Source organism: Trachurus japonicus, chromosome 10, assembly GCF_045865225.1.
Source record: "Trachurus japonicus isolate A0001 chromosome 10, Traja_1.0".
Classification (NCBI taxonomy): Eukaryota; Metazoa; Chordata; class Actinopteri; order Carangiformes; family Carangidae; genus Trachurus; species Trachurus japonicus.
In genome coordinates, this window is record NC_140916.1 from 15,965,487 (window position 1) to 15,987,248 (window position 21,762).

At 41.6% G+C, this 21,762-nt stretch overlaps 1 protein-coding gene across 1 annotated transcript in view; it reads left to right on the forward strand.

The window, feature by feature from the left end:
• The first annotated feature begins 2,141 nt into the window (after positions 1 to 2,141).
• The window catches only part of mrpl11 (mitochondrial ribosomal protein L11), a 41,353-nt gene continuing 21,732 nt past the window's right edge, over positions 2,142 to 21,762 (forward strand). The window contains exons 1-2 of the mRNA XM_085789564.1: positions 2,142 to 2,244; positions 15,429 to 15,610. Of these exons, the coding sequence (XP_085645690.1) occupies positions 15,488 to 15,610 (123 nt within the window). The 5' untranslated portion in view covers positions 2,142 to 2,244; positions 15,429 to 15,487. The remainder of the gene's footprint in view (positions 2,245 to 15,428; positions 15,611 to 21,762) is intronic.

Genomic DNA, 21,762 nt, shown 5'->3' on the forward strand with positions numbered 1-21,762 from the left:
TGTTTCAGTTGAGTTAAACAAGTTAATCCACCTGGGAGAATCTTGTAAGAGAAATATGAGATGGAATAAAATGATTAATGAAAATGCAATACTGTTTTATGTAGTCACCTTTATATTTTCCAATATAGTATAGTACAACCAAATATGAGTGCAGAAGAACACACAACACAAAAACATTCCTCACTTAGAAAATCATGTCCAACAAAGCTTTGTACTGTTTGTCAAACTAATGCTGCAGATTAAAGACTGAGCAACGTGACATGGTGTTCAGCTAAAAACAGTCAAAGTCAGCTCTGTTCATGTTTCTATAACCCTTAATGGAAAAGCTTCTCTAATGCTCATGCTATTTAATTATGGAAGTGTAACAGAATTAATTACTCTGTTATTTTGGTCCTGGGCACAGAAGGAAGATTATCAGGCAGTGCAACAACATTAATTCTTTTTTTGGTTATTATTATTCTCAGAAGTTCCTAGAATCAGGTAACACACTACATGCCAAACTCATGAACAGAACAAAACTGGTTTTGCACTGATTCTGTTGTAAATTATAATATTACAAAAAAGAAAAAGAACAGCAGCTAGACTAAAGATGCTGTCAAAAAACAGAAAAGGCAGATTAGAGTAAGAAGAAACCTGGATTCAGTCAAGTTAAATGCCTAAAGGAAGTAACACTAATTCATCTAGATCAACACTGCCCAGAAGAGTGTGCAGAAAGACATCTAACACCCAAATACCTAGCAGTTAGGAACCCATTAGCCTTTGACAGCTAGTTAGTGGCTAATGGCTCCTTAGCAGCAGACTGATGATTGAACAACATGTCAACATATCAAGATAAAGATTTAGATACTTTATTGTCACTATACATGCATACAACCAAATAAATGTGCACAGTCAGGATGCAGACTAGAACAAACAATGTGCATCACTAACACATCAACATTCATTCACTGACCACACAGCAAAACATCACACACACACATCAGTACCAATGTATGCCAAAATACAACAAAAATGTATATTAATCAGATATTACACGTTACAAGTACTGCAAACAAAAGAAAATAAAAAATAAAGAGGGCACCTTCAGATAACGCTCCAACGAGGGCATTTTGAGAGCAGATAAGAGATTATCAACATTTACTCAGTTGCAGATGTGACAGAATGCTGGGTGTTATGATGTCACTTAACTGTAAATGCCATGGAACTCTGCCAGCGGTTGCTTTAGCAACAGAATGTTCAACTAAAGCCAACAGCTGGTGATGACATCACTTTCCCAATCTGGTTTTAAAATTCAAGTGGAGATCCCACCATCTGTAAAGATATCGCATATGGGGCTGGATTTCAGGGGAAAATGTGTGTAAAATGATGACATCTAGAATATAAACATAGATGGAGCAGTGTTCAGTCATAAAAATCATGGAGTCCTAGGGTTGAATATGTTACCCAGGTTGAGGACCATAACACCATGGAGAGTTGGAAAATGTTGCAAAATGTGAAAAAACATGTGATAGTGTCTTTAAAGTGCTCAGAGGACTGGAAAATAGAAACAAGGGAGGGAAAAAAACAATGGGCCATTGCTATCTGCTGAGTATAGCGTGAAATCACTGGCATGTGTCTGAGTAGTCAGGGGAAAAAAACATTAAACATAACATAAAACTCATTACAAATACAGCACTATAAAGAGTAGATTATTAATACAAATTGTTCTTCAGTTTAAATTAAAGATTAGTGCAGACTGCTGCTCAGGCTCCATTAATTTGCACAGTTTACACATTTCATGAATATTTTGGAGATTTTAAACTAATGCATTTTATGTGTTAACAATGCAATTGAAATTTGTTGATAAAAGAAAAAAAAATTAAATGTGTTTGAGGTAAGATAATTTAATACCAATGAAGACTAGAGAACAGCTTTAGCAGCGGCGGCAGCAGCAGCAGCAGCAGCAGCAGCAGCAGTGTAGGAGTAATTGTAGGCGAATTCACAAGCATGTAAAAGAAGTTCCTATTATGGAGAACGGCCCATTTTACAATTGTGTTACAGGCTGATGATACACCATTTATTATATTTTCTTTATTAAAGCTGGCAGTGTCCTTGAGCAGGACCCCTCAGCTCAGCCCACTCCTCCCATCCAGCAGGGGGCGGCTCTGTGATAACCAGCAGCCAACAGTGCGCTGGGTTCAGTTCATCCAACATGGCTGCGCCCTGAAGGATGCTGCTGACAGCGTGAGGGGACAGGACAAGTGCCAGCTACGGTTATTCTGAGGTGAATGTGGCTTTTTATGTGGATGAACACGGTTTGTCTGACTTGTTTTAAGGTGTGTGTTTACGATGTTAACGACCACGTGGCGTTTTTAGCCCCATGTGGTTGTGTGTGTGCTGTGGTGGGATGTTATGTTGCTGCTGCGCGTCGCGTTTTTAAAGAAGTCTGTCTGATTAATTAGTGTTAAAGACGGATTTCTGTTGTTCACTTTGTATATCTTCTTTGTATCCGGCTTTCATCACGCGGTTTGATTAATTTCAGAACTCCTCAGGGATCATGGTCGAAAAGAAGAAGCCCTCCTCCAGAGACAAAGTCAAAGCCACTACTGATGCTTTACTTTGATAATAGGGGACGCTGACAGTAGCCCATCATTGTGTGTGTGGATGCACTAAATATGTAGACTTGCAGACTGTTTAATATTACAGAAAATATTATTTTTTGACCACTAAGTTAGATCACCACTGCAGTGGTAGCCTGGATAACAGCTGGGCTCTAATGACTTTATACCTAGGTATTGAACTTTTGGGAACTAGCTACAAAATGAAACTGCTTGATTTTTGAAAAAAAAAGAAAGAGAAAAAGAAAAAATCTAAAGTGTAGCTTGAATTTCTATTTTATTCTATTTTGTTAAAGATCTCAATACCTGAACGTTTGCACTCCCTCGGGTTTTCAATTGGCTCACTTTCGTCACGTGACAAGTACCGTAAAGGCCGTAAAAGCGGCGCCACGCGCCAGTAAGAACAGAAACCGTCAATTTGAATGACTTGTAGTTTATATATTTGGTGTCCCATTAGTGACCTTACACACAACAAGGGGAATATGATGTGTTAATTTTTCACTAATGAGGCCTATGTGTTATTGGCTGTGTGCAAAGTTTACAAAAAAACGTGCCGCTAAACTGTAGTAGTCTAAATCTGGTCACACAACTTAATTTCATAAATGTAGGCTATTAATTATATATTTTTTATTCGTTCGGTCCATTAGGCTAAATCTTAAATAGGCTACTGATGTTCACTAAAGCCCAATTATCAAAACATGTCTAATTGTGTCCCATCAGCTTCCAAAACATAGATATATAAAATATAAAGTGTAATATCTGGTATAATAGAAAACCAGTAATTTTTTTTTTTACTTCAAAGAATATTAACACAGTGAATTGATATTCTTGAACATTGGCATGTATCAATTGATTTCTTTTTGGTATCAGTGTATAATGTCCAAAAGATTTAAAGACCCCCTCCTCGTGTTTTTTGTGCTTTTCACATGTTCCTGTGGCATTTTCCTTGTGTTAGAGGACATATCAGCAGAAAAAGAAGTGCAAAATTGCATTTCTGAGTTTTTCTGCCTTCAAATTGCTGTGAAGCAATGGCAGACGCAAACTGGCCGTTTCAGGGAGACTGGAGCTGACGTGTCACAGCTCCAGGGGACGGCACTAGTGCTACAAGCTCCCGCCCCGCTCTGCATCTGGCTCAGAGGTGAAAGGCTTGACAGCTTGGTGTGGCTGTCAAGGTATAACAGGTATAGCTCACCTGGTAGAGCAGCTTGCACCATGAGCAAGGACTATGTTCCATTCTGGGATTGAATCCCAGTGTGGAGGGGGGCTGGGTGGTTGCAGAGCAGCGCAGTCTCCGCCCACCCTCCAGAGGTGCATTGCTAATGAGCTGCTGGATTTAAAATAATCAAAAGGGGTTGCGGGAGGGGGACTTTAAGAGCCAAGTTTTCAGAATGATCCAAGATAAGCTTTTGTCATATTCTGGACTCTCATGTTTACCTGGTGGATGGATGGATGGATGGATGGATGGATGGATGGATGGATGGATGGATGGATGGCAGGATGACAGCTTGCACTACACTCTGTAACCTAAGGCTCGACAGTCTTGCTGGTGTCAGCGCTTTCGTTCATTGTTTCTTAATCATGGGCACATGAATCTCACTCAGCATTTTTCACGGCGGACGTTTTAACTTGTCATGGCAGGAAAAGCACAGCTGGAACTAATTGCATTAACGATGGCTTGGTTGGGGCAGCTGTTGCAGTTTAATGCAGCAGTGAATCCTGTCATTAGTTACACCACTGTGGGGCTGCGACTCTAACTTTCTTGATTAATCATTTTGACTCTAAAATGACCTAATGCTATAAAACATGTTGTTATAATTTCTTTTAGATGGCATCTTTAAATCTCTTGTTTCGTCTGGTTAACAGTCCAAAACCAAAAGCGATTCAATTTACAATATAATGTGTTGGAACCAGCAAACATTGGCCTGTAATACCTAAATAAACGTACTAATTGTTTAATCAGTTAATTGTTGCAGTGCTACTGCTTCTGTTTGACACGTCTGTTTATCTTCATTTTTCTCCCCTGGTGATATCCATCTCCCAAAGAAGAGTCTCCAGTTTGGGATCTACAAATTTAAATTATATCTTAACTGGACATAATTAATCTTGAAGATGAATGAGGAGATGCTTTTCAATTAATGAAGAGATTATATTTCCCCTAAAACTTTTTTTTTGGGCCCGGTTCCAAAATATAATCATCTGAGATGCTATGAAACTCAGCCACTGAAAGTCTCACTGGCTGGTGAGTGTGTGGATTAAGTTTTAGTTTAACCAGGCGCCTGTGAAGCAGAAGTTTGTTTGAGGTTCTTAATTAATGAGCCCATATTAAACCGAGGATAACGCCAGCGATAGTGAAGCATGGCCAAAGAGCTTGGCACTGCGGCTTCACGTAAATCTGGACATCCAGATCAACAGCCAGCAGGATGCGCATGAGGGAAGTTTTTTAAAAATGCTGCAGTCAAGCTGTTTGGTGTCGGCTGCTTCATCACCTCCCGTCATCCGTTATGATCATAGCACACACAAACTTATCAGATATGACACTTAACCCATAAAAAGCTCATAAAAATTACCCATTTTAAATTAGATTATATTTGTTTCTGCTTGCGACGACTCATCACTGTGAAAGTGTGTTATTTCACAGTCACAGATGGTTTAATTTGAATAATCCTACGACGATAATAGTGATGTAAAGTAAAAAGTATTTTCTGTTGCCAAGTTTAGGTTTTTTGTCTTTTCCTACTCAGATAATCACTCACAGATTGAGAATCACAGGGCTAAATTAGAGGCGCCCCTCCACTGATGTCTCAGCTGATGCCAGTTACTGATCCAAACGCCTCTGATCATTTTTTCATGCGAGGTAACGCGAGGATAGCTGGATAGGTGAAAACTGAATCTGCGGTCGTCCTTTGAATAATGAATATACAGTAACTGATCAAAGAAGCGCCGAGTTTTATAATGACATTGACGGAGGAGCAGTGTTGTGTTTTGTGAACTGGTCATGGGCGGTTGATGCAGTAGATTCGTGCTTCCACGGTCTGTGACCACAGGTTTCCAGCGAGCTCATGGTGTAAAAATAGCTGAGTCATTTCTAAACTGCACATCCTTTGCAGCAAAAGTCGAGATCTGATTTGTAGATTTCTCGCAGCTGGAGTGAGTCAGTTTTCACCCCTGTTAATTCTGTGGTGTCCATCTCCAAGTTCACTCGCCCTCATCCACACCGCTATGAATTAATCATATAACTTTCCCAATATTCTGAGTATGAGGGCCGGCTGCAGCAGGAGGAGGAGGAGGAGAGCAGATGGCTCCAAAGTTCAGTGTTTACTGTCACGTTTTGGCTGCCGTCACACTTGGCTCCCCCGTTTCCCTGCTTTAATTCTGAAGACTGAATTTTGTAATGTCAGAGTCTTGTGCATCCACATGTCTCCTTGAGATGGCTGCGGTGCTTCTCCACTCTGTGTGTGTGTGTGTGTGTGTGTGTATAATCTCCATCTGTGACCGCATTGCTTTTTCACCCTCTCCTCACATTGTTTGTTAGGGCATTGTGGCTGAATATTGTCAACAAAATGAAAACATTAGATTTTGTTATACCTATACATCTCCTTTTTGCACATATAAATCATGACTCCAGAGTTAAAACTTAACTCGTCCTGACGTGGATCAGAAGATAAAAGTCGCTAAAAAACGCTAGCCTGTTTTGTGATGCACCAGTTGGTGGTTTTGATGTGCTTTGTGCTCCGGTACCAGGAAAAAAAAAACCTGACAGCTGTGTAGCCACATCATATAAAACACTCTACCTTCCTGCAAAAAACATTAGGAAATGATCTGAATTTAGTCATGCTTTCCCTTTTTCCAGCTTTGTTGTTTAAACTTCGCAGCTTGAGATTCCTCATTGTTGCCGTTTGTCAGATTTTATTTAAAGCAGAAGCAGTTTGTAACTCATTTTGTCTTGCCGCTGAAACATGAGGGCGAGAGGGGAATGTAATTCGGGTGAGTCAGTAAAAACGACCTCCCTGGGATTTGATCACAGGCAAGACGAGATAATACATGCAGGGAGTTTGGGCCGGGAGTCATCACTATTCAAGTACAAGGTCCCAGTTTGAAGTGGAGCTGCAGTGATGGGCACATGCTGCTTCAGTAGTCAACTTTTATTTTTTTTCACACAACAGCAGAGGAGAGGACGGCCGCTGCTCTTATTAACTGACTTGTTTTTGCACTGCAACTGCTTAACAGGGAGACAAGTGAACTGATACAGTATGTCAACCACTCCAAACATTACAGCCATATTCCAAAACCGTAGACATTAATAAAACAACCTCCACCCTCCCGTGAAGAATTCAACGATTTTAAAACCTGGCCGCAGAGATTTTCTTGCATTCAGAATAAGTGAGGTCGGGCAGCGATGGTTTGGGTAATAAGTCCCAGCTCGCAGCTGGCAGTTTGGTTCATAACAAAAGTGGTGGGATGAGGTTGAGTTCAGTTTTCAGTGCAGGGAAACCAAACACCTGGAAACAAACTGCTTGAAAATATCACTGTATCTAATTGCATTTAGATTTCCCTTCAAATAAGAAACTTGAGCAAACAGCCTCACAGCACATTTCGTCATGGGTGGATCGCTGTAATACTTCGTATGTTTATCGACCAGTCGTTGCTCCATCGCCTGCAGCTTGAACAGAATGCAGCAGGTCGTCTCCTCACTGGTACGTGTGTAAGTGCAGCCACATCTCTCAAGTCCTGGCCTCACTTCACTTCACTGGCTCCTGGTGCAGTTTAGAATTGATTTTAAGATGTTATTGATAGTTTTTATTTTTATCTGGCGTTCTGCACTTGAATGTTCCTGCCAAAGCACTGAGATCAGCCAGTCAGCTGCTGCACTAGGACGAGGACCAAAGGCGACCAAGCCTTCAGTGTGGCCACCATAAGCTCTGGATTAGCCTGCCCTGGCACAGAAGATCGGCCCAGACCATGGTGCTCTTTAAGTCTTATCTTGAGACTTACTTAGCATTTAACTCAGGTTGAGCTAGATTCACATAAATTCTTTTTTTTATGTTCCACAGTTTTTTTTGACAGTATAAAATAAATACAGTTTGACTTTGACACAAGGCTGTTGTGTATGTGAGTACAGAAATAAGACGTTAATGCCATGTTTAAGGGACGTGCGGAGATTGAATCAGTTAATTCTCTAACAAAAAAGTAATGCATTATGATTGATTACTTATGGATGCACAATGTTATTTGCACAACATCAGTATCGGCTGGTAAGTAAAAAAAAAAAAATGTTATCTGCAGATATGAAGATTCATGCCGACCAGTCTGGCAGACATATTAACAATATGTGTGTGTGTGACAGTGCTAAATGTTAACTATCTGCTAGCGTCAAGCTTAAACCTGTCGGTGTATTGATTAACTGACATCACAGTACTCTAAAATATCTGACACAGACGACAGAATTGCTATTTGCTATAATTGTAAAGCACCAGTGATGCAGTGTCTGTATCTGCAAGCATATCATCACAATAAGAGTAACAGCTTAATTATAAAGCAGGAGAACATGTTCTACTCTTCAATAAAAAAATAGATGTGAATAATATATAAGTATTCATATCAGCAATCGGCCGAAATGAATGTGAAAACAGCAGCACCATTTGTTATCGGCAAAAATTCAATATCACACATCCCCAGAGGTTCTTTTCTCACTTGATATCAGTTTAAATATCGCTGGGCTTCGGACTGGTTGCAAAAACAAAACAAGCATTTTGAAGTTATCATCTTTGGCTCCAGGGGGGATGGCCATTGGCATGTTCCAGTGAAGTTACTAATGCAAAAAGTTAGTGGATAGATTAATCACTGGAAGGTGTTGTGAAAAAAACAAGCTGTCGTGCTGATGGAGAGATGCGATGGTGTTGAAGTGTGAGAATCATGGCGCACATCTGAAGACGGTCACAGCTGGAAACCGCTGATATTGTTACACAGGGAGCTAGGTTAAAATTCAATGTCTTTTCTCATGTCACATATCTGACCTATCACAACGTGAAGTCAGTTGTTCAGAAAGTTACAGAAATGGGCTTTAGTTTTTTAGTTTTTTTTAAAATAATGCAAGCCGAAGTCTCTGGTCCAAACCTGCAGGAGCAGCCTCAGACCAAAATACACAAGTAATTGAAGAGGGGTGTCGCTTAGTGTTGGTTGTAATAAGCACTAAGGTTCGACCACCATCTCATTAATTTAGAGAGGCATTGTAGAGCGCCTGGCTGTCTTCTCCTAACAACATCCTGTTTATAATCACACCCTCACGCTCGCACCATTCAGGCCTGGAAGTTTCCCAGTGCAACAGCTGTAATGATGCAAACTGAAGATGCAAAGATCACACCAGAGATGTTCCAATTACTAGCCCACGTCTCCAGCCCCCAGGCCGCTGCTGGAACGCATCATAGCAGATAAATGTCAGACATCTGTATTGCTGTATGTGTTGGCCATTAAATAACCAGGCCGGCAGTACAGAAATTCAAAAATATGTTCTCTTTAATCCCATTCGGTACATTTTTTCATCACAGTTTTTAACATTTATTGTAAAGAGTAAGGATAAAGTGTCTGCCCACTTCAGACACCAGTTGTGGTGGGTATGGATCAGTTCAGTGTTGGTTGTGTCTGTGCATGCTTGAAGGTATGTGATTATTTTTTGGGCCTGCAGACTGCAGAGCATACTAAACACAAGAACCGTCCACCCTGTGGTTTTGATGAATACTTTGGCACACATTGAACGCCTCCCTGCACACATGCACACACACACACACACACAAAGTATTGGCTAAATGTTTGATTAATTTAAATTGGTTCATCAGAATTTGTTTTTCAAAATAACTACTCTGCTTGTTTTGTAGTTTTTAACCAGATGAGATCTGGTGCAACATCAGCCTGTTTGATGTAAAATTCATTTGTTCCTGAAAGTGAGCAGATGAAGAGTTGTTTATTTTCTGAAACGCACAGATTAGCTACGAGCTCGGAGACGCGAGCCCTGTAGGTTTCGTATCTGGATGAAGCAGGTCACGCAAGTTCCCTCTGTCTGTCTTTTGGGATCATTCAGACTCTTCTTGAGTTCTACGTTTTATTTGACTGGCCTTTAGCACTTGGCATTCAGCAATCAATAGCTCCAGGGCCAGAGTTTGATGGGATGAATACTAATGCAGTGGATCAGCATTGGTGTATCACTGGCTTCTCTATAACTTAATATCTGACGTTATCTCTTAATCTTATCGAGAGCGTCTCTCATGTGACTCAGTGAGTGATCGCGGCTTAGTGCATTTGTTCTGTTTGGTGACTGCATTAGGCTCATCGATTACGGTTAATCTGCAGTTCCTAAATCATGACGTGGTGCCGTGTAAACAAAACGCTTCATCCCAGAGTTCCCTGCTGCGACGGAGAGTCCTCCCCGTCCGCTCCATTGTGCTGTTAACAGAGATTTAGTTGTATTATGTATTCAAGGACACCAGTCGTTCATTGCGGCTCTAATGGTATTCAAGCTTTTTCTGTAAAGATGAGCAGAAACACAAAATTGCAATTACTGTTTTAATATGCATGTTCTCATTTTCTACGAGCATCCAGGGACTTCAGCTGCCTCCAGGGCCTTTCCCTCATGTTAATCTAAAATTTGTTTGGCAGCAGGGTCGCGTAGTGGTCACAGAGACCCTCTTCAATGTGAAGAGCACCGCCGACTTATTGCGTATTCTCGGCCTCTCATCTTAATGTCTCATGTCAAATATAAAGGTGAATGTTGCCACTAGATGGACTGTCAAACTAAGACTTGAATAAAAACCAATTGTCAGAGCTGTTTTAAGTGTCAAAGAAAGATAAGAATGAATTCAGCCCCTTTCCTTGCAATTTCAAAGAATACTAATCATGGTTTCAGTTTGGAAATGGATTCTGGCAGGTTTTATCTCTATAAAGAGACAGAAACAGAGTGGTTTTTTCACAGTTAAGACTGAGCGATGAGACTGGAATAAAAATATGTTGGTCCTTATCAGATTATCATAAAATTAAACCTCCAGGAGGGGAAATGCGTATCAAGTAATGGATCACACATTTCAAACCTAACCTGTGATAGAAGCCTGCGCGAGTAAATTTACTATCTCGACCAAAATCGTCCTAATTAGGGCCGGGAATTATCAGCAGAGATGTAAATACCATGTCATCACAACACACGGAGGGAAAATTTACAGAAGAAGTAGAAGAGAGAGTGCTGCACTTAGAAAACCCTCTATCACCATGTTTTGGGGGAGCAACATGATTTCAGAGAGGGACCTTTGGTGTAAGTTATTCCCACTCACACCTCTCATTCCCTGTCACCTCTCGACTGTTAAATCTTTACAGAAAAAATGGCAGAAAACCCCAAAATATAATGCCGATTTCTGCATGTGTTTTTGTTTTATTTGCGATATTCCCCCCTCTGGTCTAACACCCAGGAAATAAAGGGATCAGTGCTAAGGTGTAACTGCTATGAGAACATCCCAGGTGGTATTTACATAGTCGTGTTTAGAGGAGTAGAGGAGGACAAAGACTCTGGCGCCATGATATCAGCTCTGTGACACCACAGTTAGCACAGCAGTGCTTTGAGCTAAATACCAACACCAGCGTGTCGAGCATACTCATGACGGTGCTGAAATGTTGATGTTTAGCAGATGTCATTGTCATCATTAACATTCACTAATCAACACTCAACACAAGTACAGCTGAGGCTGCTGGCAATGTCATTAGTTTTGCACATTTAATCGTCAAATTATGTTAAAGGAATCACCCAAGTAAACACAATCCATCATGTGGAGAGCATTAATTTCATGACGGTACATTTATAGTTGTTAGATATTTTCACTCTGCTTCAGATGTAAAGTCAGGGATCACCAGAGTCAATAGGATTTGTACAAACACCGAACATTGAATAGCTTGTGCAGGATTTTGTACCAGCCCGTCTGATAGATATAAAGACTGTCCTGAGAATAAGGGCAGCACGGCTCTGACCTTGTTCATGGCCTCAGATAAAAAGTCGGGGGATCACCGGAGTCATCAGGATTTATCCACTGGGTGTCATTGATGTACGTGACAGAGTTTTTACTGCAATTCATCCAACAGCTGTTAAGACATTTCACTCACTCAAACCACATCAACCCCAGGAAAAGTAAAGTAAAGAAAAGTGAAGCGGGGGTCGTCAAAGTCATTAGAATTCATCATCTGGGTGTTGTTAATATCTGCACTTAGTTTAATGTCAATCCAGCCAATAGCTGGTGAAATATCTCAGACGGGACCAAAGCAGTGGATCAAAATACTAAGGTGATAAATTTATGTCCAAACGTCCCATCTGCCGTAATTAAACCAACTTATTCCACTTCCTGACATACAAGAGTCTGAAATGAGCACAAGTATTTGTGTTGGTTATAAAACACGGCAGTACTACGTAGCTGGAGTCTGGTCGTCGGCTTTCTCAAACCTGCTAAGGTGGTGTAAGGGCAGGACGAGGGAATAGTGATGGAGAAACATAAAGCGACCACATAAAGCCGCCCTCGTTGAAATAAAATGCCGGAGGTGAGGGACAGTTTTAGTGACGCGCAGTTAACATGTTAGCACTGCATTTACACTCAAATGAATCTCTGTTTGCATTGATAAGATAATAATGTTTGAGCCTTAATTTCATGCAACACGGAATCCGTATTATTAGAATATATTTGACATCATTTTCTTCACTTATTCGTTTTTAATTTGGCGGAGATGTGAAAACTGGAGGACAGATAACGTGCAACAAAGGTTATTTAATCAGACTTGACTGTGTTGTTGCAGGTACAAAGCCCGATCCCACTGAGGAATCAATTAGTATTCTGCTTTTATTTCACACTGCAGTAAAGGGGAAAAAAAAAAAGATATGAAAGACATAAAGAGAGGAAGACCTGATTTCCTGTGGGCTGACGCAATGTCAGTATCATTTATACTGAGGAAGGTCTGGGACTTTTTCAAACTAAAACGACCTCTTTAACACCAGTTCTTCCATTTTTCAACACTGTCATTTTTACACAGGATCGATACCTGTAACCTTGACTTATCAGTAAATAAGAGATTCAGAGGCATCACTGCTGTCGGCCACCGTTTGCCTCTGTAATGAAGACTAAAGAGAAAATAATAGCCCACAAACAGCAGTGGGCTTCGGCTGCACAATTAAGCCCCATGCTTTTTAATAGCAAAACTGATTAATTTCTTTAATCAACGTCAAGCTTTATCCTTAAAGCGCAGTCACTTTTAATTATGCTGAAACACACCTCCGAAGGTGCCGTTAACCGTTCTGTGAAAAAAAACCCCCCTGAAATTTCACATAATAAAGAATTGGTGATAAAAAAGTGTAATGAGTTTTTACAAGGTGGGGTCTAGTTTCAGATTGTCTTTTCCCACAGTGCTTTACCTTAGACCTGCACTGCACATTATCATGAAGGGTGAGATTTTCCTCCAGCTTCTCCCCTGTGTGCTCAGCTTTATTGACATGTTTACCTCTGTCAAAGGTGTTGTGTTTCCGCCCCTCATGGTTTGTTTGACAGGCTGCAGAGAGAGCTTGAAAACTTCCAGATGCTTTAGACGTGTTTAGAAACAGTGGCTTGGATCTAGAGTTTTAGATTTTGGGCGACTTTCAAACCAAAAACCACATGATGTCCATAACCTGGTGTTTAAATCCTAAGGGAATAATTACACAGGCACGAACCATTTTTAAAATTGAAATGTTGTATAGGGATAAAATTGTTTGCTGCAACAGCAGTTTGGATAATTTGGAGAATTGTCTAACATTTGCAGTGGCTTTCACTCTTGTTATACCTCGCCTCACCTTCCCCTTTTATTATTAAGTAGTAATTTAAATGCTGGCTTTGTGGCGTGTCATTTATCAAGCATGTTTTAACAAAGTGCTTTTACACTGCAACTCTGCGCTGCCCAAACAAATTGCTCCTTCTGTGTGCTCCTTGTTATCGACAACACTGTTGCCAGTAATTGCCGCAGGAATGTAATATTCAGCCTAAAGAGCAGCTCCAAATTGTCTCTGTTCCTTCCAAATTACTGGAGCTTTTGATTTGATTATTCACAGCAAAACATTAACCCGGCTCTGATTGAGGCTTATTGTGCAGCCTTGGACCATGTTTCCTCCACCGCACAGTTAATGCCGCTTTATTCCTTGAATCTAATGTAAATTCAGCAGTCTGAAACCTACTGTCAGCGCAAGTTACGACGCCTTATGTAGGTCAATTCTCTTTCAGCATTCACGGCTCGGTCCTTGTGATGAGTGATTTCATTTTTTTGCGAGGGGAACTGCGGTTTTATTATTCATACTCCAACAGAGATTGGAGTTGCGGTGCATTAAAGCATGACGTTGTCATTTCCCCACTCTGAGAACTGTTATTCCCTTCGCCCCAAATTGGAATTAAACCCAACACTTGATGCCTGCCCTAATTGTTTTCCTCCCGCTGCCACAAACTCTCTCTGGATGTACAGTATGTCATTTTAATGCTTGATATATCTTTTTTGTGTGTGTGTGTGGCGACCTCCCCACCACCATAAAAACAACAGCTCTTTCAGTAGTTATTATTCCACCACGGCTCGCCTGTTAAGGATTCATGAGTCTCTCTCTCATTGTTTGATAACAGAAGTGGATTTTCTCACTTCAGATTTAATGCGTACTGTTGTCTGCATCTTCTAACTGGCTCCGAAATTGATCTGAAGTGCAACACGATTTATTTATTTTCTACAATGAAGTAGCTGAGCACATTAGGTGAGTAGCGTGAAATTGACCTCTGAGAAGCAGCGGTGTATGTGAGTTACATTGCGAAGACAACTATTGAGGTAACTCAGACGAAATGGATTCTATTCGTGGGACTCTTTGCAGTATGCATATCACCTTAATGCCCTTACAAATATTGCCTCATGGTGGTTGCACTTTAACGGCTGCTGGATAATCAGCGGCCCAGATAGAATCACAACTTTTCTTGGGAGCAGTTTCTCCCTGTTTGTTGCTGTAAAGCAGCATGAGGTCCCATATATCTTTTTGGTACTGTCTCCTCTGTTGATCTAATTGGATACCCTCTGTTGCCTACAATGAATCATTGCTGGACCTCTTCTCTCCCCCTGAAGTACTTATTTTTATTGAATGCAGGGTTCCCTTGAATCACAAGCCTCAACCTTAAAACTTGTATTTGTCCCTTGGCTCCAGTCATTGATCTTTTTTTCCTCTTATGTTTTTTAGAGCTGTGTCAGTATCACTTCTAATCCAGCCGAGGATTATCGTCCTGCTTTTATGCGTTCAGCCTCTCCGGAGAAAGGCCACGAGTTCAGGCCTTTCCTCCCACTCCACTAATTGACTCTTAATTTGGTAAATGCATTTTAAGGTGGAATGAAAAAGCTGACCCCCTCTTTGAGTGCTCACATGGGGATGTCACATCCTCTGCATCCTCCTCTGCCCTTGACTCTTGACCTCTGTTGATGCAGCAGCAGACACAATGGAGGCGTTTTGCCGTGCACCCCACAATTTTTTCTGAAAGGACTTTAAATCCTACCAGTTCTTAGGCTCCGCAGCATGGCGAGCATCTCGCTCAGCTGCTGATCCACACTCCGTGCACCTTCGGGAAAGTGGCTCCAACTGAGCCAATCGAAGGCAAAGATTTTTTTAATTACTCGCCCGCTGCAGAATGGAAAGCCACGGCTTTAGCCCGTGGGTATCGGTATCGAGCGGAGTGTATGATGTTTTAATGAGCCCGGTGTGTAAATGATTTGTTGCAGTAGTGTATGCTTGAAAGGCTAATTTGTTTGTTTTTTCTGCTGGGTTTTCAGTGAATGGATTCTTAGTCGACTCGGGGGCAGATTTGAGGCTTTCCAGACAGACCAGGATGTCAAAGATCTCCAAGGCAGCGAAGGCTGTGAAGAAGCTGGATGTGAGCGGCGTAATCCGGGCCATAGTGAGGTCAGGACAAGCAGCTCCCGGTCCCCCGCTCGGCCCCATTCTGGGACAGGTATGATTACTTCCAGTTTCACTACATGTTCCCTCTGTTCTCTCTGAGTCATCACAAGTATTAACTGAATTGCAGGAGCGGGGGCTTCATTTTAACAAGTCACCTCCTGCACACATGCAGTTCTCGTTAACCACGAGACAACCTGATCCTTCCTCACTCTGCTCAGTCGCCTCGTCGTGCATCTGCACCACCACCGTCATCTCCTCCCATAGCCCTATTCATATTCCCATTCTTATTCTAGTCGCACAGCTCCATTGTGCAGGTGGGCGCCGCCACACTCAGCCTCAGTCTGCAACTGTTTTCTCAGTTTCCGGGCCAGAGACACTAACACCTCCATCTTGCAGCAGCTGCCCATATACATTAGCCTCACACTTTACAAGCCAGCTGATGAAATGTGATTGAACCTGTGAAGGTTTTGTCTTAAATTCTTGTATACTTCTCTCTGCTCCAATTGCTCCGGAGAGACAGCCGAGGTTGTCTCGTTTTTTATTGCCCGGGGATGCACCACTACAGGTTTTTCACCACCATTGCCAATTCCAACTAGAGAAATTTATGTTTTGGCTGGTACAATAGTAAAAGAAGTTAGCAGGTCTCCTGCACGGAGCAGTGAACAAAGACGATTTGGAGTAAGTGGATAAAAAATAACTGTGGCTGAATTATTCTGTGCAGTAAAAGAAGTCATTTATCTGTGTTTAAAAACAGTTAAATACCGATTTAACTCTCCGTTCATTAACCTCGTTTTACTTTGTTTCTAATCACACAAATGCATTCTCTTAAATTTATATTTCATTTTATACAATAAAGGCACAATCTCCTTCTGCTTTAATGGTCATTCAGCTATTTAAATTTGATTGTCCTTTGCAAGATTGAATGAAAGCAACCCTGTAGCTCGTTCTGTACATACTAATGATCCAGTTAGCCTCTTTAATGGACGGTACTCATCAGCCTCGGATGCCGTTGCTCACTTGGAACCCGGATCAATTCTCGCAGTTAATTCATCTCTGTGACTTAATGGCGACAATAGAAAAGTGAGCACAACAGACAGGGACGGGAGCCACACATGATTAATACTAGCATGAAAAAACAAATGTTTAGATGCCAGAAAGGAGTTGAATGATGTGTGAATATCATACATTCTCTTATCTGACGTCGACACTAACGGTGCCAGTGTCATTACTTTTATCTTCCTGTCCAAAATGAATTACTCTGCTGTCACCAGCTGCACAGCCTTAACTCTTAACACCAAATCACTTCATAACTGGAAACCTCATCTCCCTGCCTCACTGGGACTTGGACGTAGTGCCTGGAATTGCTAATATTAGTTTCAGGTAATTTTAAACTAGTTTGTCCTCCATTTCTGGTCTAGAAGCTGAAATAAAAACTCTCCCAATTTCCATGCAGAGACCAAAGAGATGTCTTTCAATTAGCTGTTCTCTTTAAAACTCAAAACCTTGCCAGAATCGTTTTAGAATAATATAACAGAAAACTAGCAAATTGTCATGATTCAGAAACTGTTCCAAACTACAAATCAATTGCCAATTTCTTATTTGTCTGTCGGCTATTTGATTATTTGACCAGTCGTTGCAGCTCCATCACTCTGCTCTGATTTAGTCGGTGCCGTCTGTCCAATAGTTTCTGCTCCCGCTGAGTTTTATTCATAAAGTAATTCAACCTCTCACAGCCCTGCACGTCTATACTCTCCTCTTCTTCCCCCGGCTCTGCTGAGTGTTTCGCTGTCTTTTAACTCACCGTTTTGGTTTCATGGGCGACAACTTAACTGTGTCGGTTCACTCTCACCATTCCTAGAGTGTGTTTTCGGTCACAGCAGGCAGTGTGTTTACAGGGGGGAAAAAAGCCCTCTAAAAGCTCTAAAACCCCACTTTACACCGTGTGCCCAGCACCAAACGGCTGACGCAAAATGGCGACTGGCTGGTGAACACAGTGGAACATTTAGCTGCTAAAAAGCCAGATGTTTTTCCCTCACGCGTTGGAGAGCAATGTGAAGTGAAAGAGAGTAAAATGCTGGATTTGATCAGGCGGTAACAACAAACATGACTCCAAATGTGCAGTCAGGCCTCTAAAACACATTTTCACACAGACATGTCACAGCTTCATGAGATGAGAGAGAACATGCCCCCTCAAAATCAGTGAATTTTATTATTTTTCCCAGATTTATAAAGAAGTAAAAACTGAAATATCACATTAAACAGACCCTTTACCATGATGGATTTTAGCTTAGGCTCTTTCTCTCATGATCTTTCTACACCTTGACTGGAGTCCACCTGTGGTAACTGATTGGTCATGATTTAATAGGACACTCATCTGTCTGTATGAAGTCCCACAGCTGGCAACGCATATCAGACCGACCAGGAGGAGGAGAAGGAGCTTCCTGCAGAGCTCAGAGACACGACTGTGCTGCTGAGCCACAGATCTGGGAGGAGGCTACAAAACATTTTCTTCTGGACTGAAGACTCCCCACAGCGGCATCCATAATTTCTTAATGGAGGAAGTTTTGAACAAACAGGTCTTTTCCTAAAATTGGCCGCTGAGACAACCTAGCAATTTGGGGAGAAGAGCCTTGAGAAGAGACGTGACCAAGAGCCCAATGGTCAGTCTGGCTGAGCTCCAGAGAATCTGTGTGTGTGTGTGAGACTTATGGCTCTTGGGAAACCTCATTGCAGCAGATTTCTTTTTTGTTACCTTCCCCAGATCAGTGTCTGAAAACAGTCCTGTGTCTGAGCTCTGCAGGCAGCTCCTTTCTTCCCCAATGCTGTTTTTGTATTTTGCTGAAATGCATTGGCAGCTGTGAGACCTTATATAAACAAGATGTGCCTGTGCATTTTCAAAATCATTTTAAATCAGCCAAAGATACCACAGGTGGACGCCGGTCAAGCTGTAGGAACATCTCAAAGATCAAGAGAAAACGGAGGAAGCTGAGCTGGACTTGAAGATTCATGGTAAAGGGTCTGAACTGCCGGCATCAGAGTGATATTTCACTTTTTACTTTTTATTAATAGATTTACAGGAATTTCTGAAAATCTGCCTTCAGTTTGTGGCGGTAGCTTCACTGCCGAGGGGAGAAATACCACGGTTAGTACAGTTACGGCTCTAACAGCTCTAATACACCAAGACATTTTTATCCAACAATAAAGAGGAGGATCTATGCTTTAATCTCATCCCATTTCAGCATCTTTTATTCCTGCTCAGAAATACAGTAGCCAGGATTTAACTGCTGCCAAGTGAAGAGACCGTAATAACCCAATTTTACCGTCTCTGCGCTGTTTACCAGTTAGATACATAATTGATTTTTAAGATTTTTCACTGATTGCATTTAAAGATCAGCTAATGCTTCCCTCCCCTCGGATACAGTGGAGGCCGCTGAGTCGCAGAGGAAGAAAGAAACTCACTCTCACTCAAGGTCATCGAGTTTTTCTTCTTGGCACTTTTTAAAATGAGGGTGACACTTCAGTTTTATACCCTGTTACCGGATTTTAACATTATGTGCTGAAACATCTTAAAAGCAGTGATCTTGACTGACAGAGAGTGGGTTTTTTTTTTAAATGGCAGCCGCCAATAAGCAAACACAAAAACTCCAAAACAGTCATAAATGTTTGAACAGTCCATCAAGTCTCTCCCGTCAAATGAAACATGTCAGTGTGACATGTTAGCGCTGATGTTTTGAGCATCAGTGGGTGTGTGTTGTATTTTTGGATGTTCATCTCTCTAAAAAAAAACAAAATACGAAGAAAAAAAACCCAACCCACAACACTGTTTCCTTCCCCAAAGAGACTATGGCTGGAATTTGATTGTTTTGAAGAACGTGAAATGTGTGACAGCTCGAGATGACACAAACTAAGAATAGTGTTTTCTTTACCAACTCCACCAACCATCGTCTTTACTGCCTGCATCTGTTTGTGCGGCCGTTTTCAACCTTCAAACATGCGCTCCTCGCTCTTTCCTACCCACATATTATAGAAGTAGCCCATGTTAAATTATGGATAAAAGACTTGGTTGAAATTACTTTAAGTGTTAATTGGTTTAGATTTTTCTCACTTGGACTCTTGGAGACTTTTCTAAAACATCCCACTCAGTTTTATGTCTCTGTTCTTTCTTGTATTTCTTTCTCTCTCCACATTTAATGTTCTCCAGTCTTCTTGTTTCTGATTTCATCACCTTCTGCATTAGCACAATATAAAGGCAAATGTATGCCTGGCTCACATCTGTCAGCCCACTCGCACTTATCACAACTCCTCTCTTTGTCTACTTCTCTACTTTTATTTGTGCAATTTGATTTTATACCACGTTGTATTTCTGGTCCACATCATTTTCAAAGGCTTATACGATACTTTTGAACAACATAAAAGAAATCTTGCACATTGGTGCATCAGTAAATGTGTTACCCCGAAAAAAGGACGATTCTACATTACTTGCGTTTGTTATATTTTGATGCTAATACTTTCATGTTTTATGCATGGCGCTTATAACTTGCAACGCGGTATTTCTACACTGCGGTAAAAATATCCAAATACTTCCATAAACTGTACAAAGAATAGATCTATCGCCTCCGTTCAGAAAAGCAGCGAATCCTCAAATTTGAAGAGCTGGGATCTGCAAACTGTGTGGGAGTTGTGTTTTGTTAATTAACTTGAACGATTCAACTCTGGTTCTTTTCTGTTTAGTTTTTTTTGTGTTTAATTTAGTATAATTTCAGCAGCAGGTGCGAGTCTAACATCTGAGCCCAGCATTAGTATGCGTTTGTCTCCGGTATTGCATATCATATGATATGAGTCTCAGACTGTTTTGCATCATTTCTGTCTCATAGAATACACTTTGAAGTTCTCTCCGATCGCTGTGGTGCTGATGGTGTGTGTGCTGTGATGAATCATTTAGACATCTGTCTGTTAAATGTGGCTCTGGCTCTGGCTGACTAGGTGGGTGTGAGCTCGCAGGCAGACTGTAGCTGTCGCCGCGTCAGGGGCAATGAGGTGAGATGGGTTGTAAACCGAGTGCTCAACCAAGCAAAAACAAAGCCATATGTTTGTCTAGAGGTGCCTCCTTTTTGGACTGTTTGGGATGTGATTGTTGTCGGGGCAGCGTGTTGTGTATACGCTCGTCTCTCTCTCCGTTTCCCGCGTGCCATCAAACACCAGAGTGTGTGTAGCAAACAGTAAATAAATGGCAGGCGGCAGCAGCTCCGCTCTAGGCGATGGCCCCGGCCCTTTAATCTTAGCCAACCTCTCCTCCTCTTGTTTTTTTTCCTTCTCCCCCCGCTGTCTCTGACTAACCACCCTTGACAGAGGAAGTGCAGAGAGGTAGGCTGCCTGTCGGCTGCGGGGCAAATTTAAACAAACGAGAGAAATAAAAGAAGGAATGAAAGACAAAAAACAGAAAGTGACAGCTTTGGTACAGGAGAGTAATTACAGGCTGGAGTGAAATTAGCACAAGTGAATGGAGGGAAAGAATAGAAAGAGAGAGAGAGAGGGGGGAAGGAGTGAGGGAGAGGCATCAGCAGAAGAATAAAGAAAATAGGAGAGTGGCTGGGGCACTTTTCCTCCAGCAGCAGGTTATGAGCGTCTGTGTGAGCTGAGGGAAAACGCTGAGCATTGTTTCCAGAACTTAACAGGTGTAACAAATTCAGGGAGGTAGTCATTTGCAGAGGCGGCTGCTGCCTATGCACTCACTTGTTTGGTATAATAGAAATATGAGAAGTTGCCCAACAGTGAGTGCAAGCAGAATGCGTGTGTTTGAAATGTAGAGTAAGCGAGGGAGGAGGAGATGAAAGAGCGAGGGTAGATGAAGAGCTGGATGCTGTCTACTACACTGGTTATCCCTCTGTGGGTTTCTTTTCTTTTCCTTAAAAGTCTCTCTGAACTGGAGAGAAATTCCCCACTGAAACTTTTAAATGAATTTCTTTTTTGTGGCTGAGTGTGTGCATTTGTCTTAATACATCCTGTAAATACGTCCTGTAAATCAAGCATAAAGCAGTGAGAATAAGTGCTCGCGTTTTGACAAATAGCCTCAATTCCAATTAATAGGACCATTAAAGCTCGGAGGGAGAGGCCGACGGGTGCATTCAGGAGCTGCTGCAGTCCACTCTTAGAAGCATCACCCACGCTTACTACAACTCTTGACACCCACCCCCCACCCCCCAA